The 5,021-nt window shown below is 39.6% G+C and overlaps 1 protein-coding gene across 2 annotated transcripts in view; it reads left to right on the top strand.

The window, feature by feature from the left end:
• The window catches only part of LOC111867827 (spermatogenesis-defective protein 39 homolog), a 24,526-nt gene that overhangs the window by 14,227 nt on the left and 5,278 nt on the right, over positions 1-5,021 (top strand). For both annotated transcript variants that reach the window (XM_023858019.2, XM_023858025.2), the window contains 3 exons: positions 1,009-1,145; positions 2,054-2,081; positions 3,809-3,950. In XM_023858019.2, coding sequence (XP_023713787.1) covers positions 1,009-1,145; positions 2,054-2,081; positions 3,809-3,950 — 307 coding nt within the window. The remainder of the gene's footprint in view (positions 1-1,008; positions 1,146-2,053; positions 2,082-3,808; positions 3,951-5,021) is intronic.

Here is a 5,021-nt window from a genome sequence, read left to right as displayed (position 1 = left end):
TCCCCTCCCACCCCTCAGCGGTAACGTAACGCTCGCGTAATAGGCGAGTGATCACCCCGCATCCTGGCAGCTATGCGCGGTGACGTCACGAGCGGAGCCGAAGAGAGCCGAGCGGAGCCGAAGATAGCCGAGCCCCCGCAACCGGGTAACTATGCAAGGCGAATCAACAGCGGTTACTAGGCAGCCGTCAACAACTCCGGACAGCGTGGCTAGCAACAAGGCACCAGGCGACGACTGTCCGATCGAGGCTACATAAGGAACAGCGAAGGCTATTCACAGTCAGTTATAAAGTAACAGTCGCCGAGTTGAAACATAACAGCCGCGTGTGCGATAACCAGTGATCACCAGTCATATCTGGAGTATGTAATTCAGGGAGACTTGTATAGCTCCCGCATTATTAGTACGTGAAGACTCTCAAAGAGAGTGTTAAGAGATTTTGTTCTAGGGTTTGTAAAGTGTGGAAACCCGTAATGTTGTGATAATTAATTGTAGCCGTCATTTGTAGATTGTTAAATAAACCAGTTAACCATCTCTATGGCCTATTCAGTAACGTAAACACATTGCACTGGTGTCAGAAGTGGGATCTGTAACGAAAACACGTTACAATATTATAAGTGTGAATAATTGTATTTGTGAGTGTAAAAAGTGATTGTCCAATAACTCTTTGTTCAAATCCAAGACCCATGTAAACACTTGTCATGTTACCTAGGAAACATGCAACAATATTAAAAACTGATTGGAAATAGGATGTTGACTGGATTCGTGTGGCTTGGGATAGAATGTATTGACGAACTCTTGTGAGCATAGTAATGAAAATTTTTCTTTTAATAAAGGGTAGAGAATTTGTTCACCAGGAGAATGACTGTCCAATTTCTTCAGAAGGATTTTAAATAAGTTTTTCATAGATAACTGTAAGAGACTGAGAGTTATGTGGGGTCCAAATGCAACTGATCTTGATAGGAGATAGATTGCCACAACTGGGTATGACTGATGGAGCTCTTTTTGCAGGTAGTGCTGTTCCTTGTACGTACACTAAAGAAGAATCTTGTCCATCAGTTGTTGCGGACACGACCGGAAGCAGTCGGCCAGTACTGTCAGTATCTGTCTACAAGATTACAGCTCCATGAACTTACTGATCTGCTGGAGTAAGTGACAGTGCAACAAATATCAGTTCTTATTTCCTAGTGGCCCTTGTAACACCATCATCCTGCACTCTCATACATAAGTTGTTGAGTAAGTAGCATCCAGGAATGTTTATGTTGGTATTTATTATTTATGTCCACTAGAATCAGTAAATCCTGGAAGTAACAAAGGTTGAAGACTGAACTAAAGCAGAGATAAGTTTAGAGGCTGCCATGGCAGCAGGAAACCAGGAAGGAAAAGGAGTCTGAGCTGTCTTGGTCATAGCAACCACAACAAGAAGTAGTGGAACTAATGGACAGACCTTCTGTTTTTTTCCACATAATCACCAGAACAATTGAGACATTTGTCCCAATGATACACTGCCTATTTGATTCCCACAGTTAATAAATCAGGGTTCGTAGTTTGCATCTACCAGTGCACCTCAGCTTCCTGTTTATGTGCTTATTCAGTAGTGTGAAGAGGTGAAAGTTGCTGGGTGCAGAGGTCTGAGTAACATGGTGAATGGGCCAGATGGGGGGGGGGGTAGTCTGTGGTTCTGGTGCAGTTTGGGGTGGCATTTTGCCGCATTCTCATTGGGTTCACACAGGCAAGAAGATGGAAATATTTGCTATGGCTTTCATGTGTATTTCTGTGATTGTGCAGTTCATCTTAGCAATGGCAACTTTTGAAATTAAATAATAGTTAAGTCAGATCTGTGATCTAATTTCTTTTATTTGTTTCATCCTGGTCCTTCACACTAACAATATTATAAAAGGTTAATTAATTCCGTCCAGTGTGACTGAAGATGATCTATAAGACCGAAACATGTAAAGTATAAAAGTTTGTAAAGGAAAACTTCATCAGTCACACTGGATGGAATCAATTAACCTTTTCTAATTTTTTTTTTTAAATATGGTATTTCCTTTTTTAGGATGCTTGGTGAGAGTAGAGAAGCATCAGTAAGTGAACCACTACATATTTTATTATTAGAAATACTAATAAAATTTCTCAGTGAAATATGATGTAATGACATGTATGCTTTTTGCTGAAGTGTAATAAATTAAGATACAAATTAGAGCAAGTTTGTGAACAACCCTGCACTCGCTTGCGCGTGTGGGGGCGTGTGTGTGTGTGTGTGTGTGTGTGTGCGTGCGTGTGCGTGTGTGGGGGGGTCGGAGTTCTGGTTTAAACAGTTTAAACAAAGTAATCACTTCACTCTCAAGAAAGAAAGTTATGTGTATGATGCACATAAGGAAGAAGCAAGTGTAAAATCTAGATACTACATATTGGTCTTCAGTATATACATGGACTTCTGCTACCTAACTACTTAAATATTGTCAACCAACCAACTGATGGCTAACTCACTACAACAGCTAGGCCTTGCCTATAACATCTCAGCACAGACTGCATAGAGAACACTGTTCTTCAATTGTAGTGCAATTGTTGCCACAGAAACATGCTTGTTTGTGGAGCCATCACTTAGCAGTGGCTGTTGTATTGTTGCCTATTTCACGGTTGTTGCCTAGCAACAGGTCTACATCCCACAATATCATTAAAATAAGAAAAGAATGTACTGCACTGCATAAGACAGTGAGTTTAAGTAACATCAAGAATATTCTGATGCTTTTTGTAGCAAATCTCAAACATTTCCATTGATTATTGCAGGGAAATTATGATTGATTTATGTTGTTTGACCCTCTGAAACTTCTTTTGTTACATTAGGGAGCACAACTTCTATGTAAATCGAGGATTACATGTCTTTGTCTCTTTGCCTGGGTGTTCGTGGAGTGATGATGATTATAATGTTATATTTTAGCGTCCTGTTGCACTGGTTCATGTCCATGATGTGTATTTATGCTAACCATCTTACAGTGCACACTTTTTATTTAATTTCACCTTTCTCTTCACTTTTACACTACATGTTTCAGCACTAATGTGCCATCTTCAGGTGTGTTTCTATGCACGTCAAACTACCGCACTGCAGTACAACACACGCAGTCACAGGAGCAAGACACAACACAGAGCACAATACACATGAATGTAGGAAGAGTGCTCCCATATAGGAGTATTGGCGTGATTCGTGTATTTAAAATACGACGTATGGATGACGAATCCTGAAAAGTTTTAATATTTAGAATTTATTGTTATACATGACGATTACACATTTTAGTCATTTTAGAATGAAGACGTCATGGCATGCAGTGCAGTAGTTTGACATGCATAGAGACACACTTGAAGATGGCACATTAGAGCTGAAACATGTAGTGTAAAAGTGAAGAGAAAGGTGAAATTAAATAAAAAGTGTGCACTGTAAGACGGTTAGCATAAATACACATCATGGAGATGATGATTATATTGATATATTACAACTACAGTTATGTCAATAGTTTATAATGCAGAAGGCAGAAAATAATGTTGTTATACTTGTACTGTGGTAGTTCTTTGCTAATGTGGGTCCTCTTTCTGGGTGATGTCATTGTGTAGATGTTGGTTGTATTTGCCTTGAAGATGGAGACAGTAAGGATCTCTGAAATGTCAGTAATGTAGCCGATGCCAGGCAGAAACAGGATCTGCATTATGATGTTATTTACGAAATCAATATCAGATTTTTATATACTGATGGCACTGATCCCATTTATCAGTAAGAGAAGCTAACAATCGGTATTATTTCAACTTTGTATACTAGATGAAGCAGTTCCAGCTTTCAGTTTGTGGCACACTGAATCCAGAGCGTCGACTTCAGAAGCTCCAAGTGTGTTTGAAGAATCATTTCTCATTACAAGACAGTAAAGATCGTCCACTTATAGAGAATTATATCAAACTTTTGGGTGAGTATTGGGAGTTGCATTTTTGTGTGATGAATTGATGTCACAATATACCGTTATAGGTGCCATGAAGGCCTTCTTTCTTTTTGTCATAAGTGGAAAGTATGTAGTTTTACATCTACACATATATTTAAGAATATCTTTTTTTCAAAAAGGGAGAAATATCACAATGTTAATAGAAAGTCCGTCGAGTGTAACAATTTGTAGGTCACTTCTTTATCACTTCTGCCTTACATGTTTCGGTTAGACGCAACCATCATCAGAGGCACTTAGTACAATTAAGAAAACACTGTCGTTGTTTAACCCTTTGGCGCGGTTATTTAAATTCCGCGGCCGCGTCTCCGGCGGTAATATATTCAGGCGGCCATTTAAATTTTGCTCGAAAATGATTTATTCATCATTGTTCTTAAATTCTATGAGATAGGAACATGAAACTTTCACTAAAATGATCTTAAAAGGTGGTTTTATAACCTTACCTTATAATATGAGCGCCCTGTATCTCGGGAATGGAAGCAGGTTGTTTAGTATTTGAGCAGTGAATGGTATGCCTTGAAGGATGAAACTTTCACTAAATTGATCTTAAAAGATGGTTTTTATAACCTTACCTTATAATATGAGCGCCCGTTATCTCGGCAATGCGAGCAGTTGGTTTAGTAGAATTTGAGCAGTGTAAGGAAGGCCTTGAAGCATTCGTATAACCCAACGGTGCCCCCCATTCACCACTCCAATTTGTGTATCTTTTCTTTGGCCCACACATCTGTGCGGCCATGCCTTCTTCCCCGTGAGGGGTATAGTTCAAGGAAATGTCTTTCCGTGACCCGTTTAGTTGCCAGGTCAGCTGTAGTAAATTCAACGTTACGAGTTATCATAACAAGGGGTTGTTGCTATGCCTTTGATATTCCATCCATTTTGGCGGCAGTAGATGTCGTAGGGGTGACCACAGAATTCATGAAGTTATTCTAAGAACTGTCTGGTATGTAGTGAACGAAAGTAGAGCTTAGCTGGCTCAAAAAAATATTTATGGTCATCCCTCGAAACGACCACCAAGGTCAGTACGATAAAATGGAGTCAACT

The sequence above is a fragment of the Cryptotermes secundus genome, unplaced genomic scaffold, assembly GCF_002891405.2.
Source record: "Cryptotermes secundus unplaced genomic scaffold, Csec_1.0 scaffold687, whole genome shotgun sequence".
NCBI classification, from domain to species: Eukaryota; Metazoa; Arthropoda; class Insecta; order Blattodea; family Kalotermitidae; genus Cryptotermes; species Cryptotermes secundus.
Note: the sequence above shows the minus strand (reverse complement) of the source record. Positions and strands in the feature narration are given on the sequence as shown.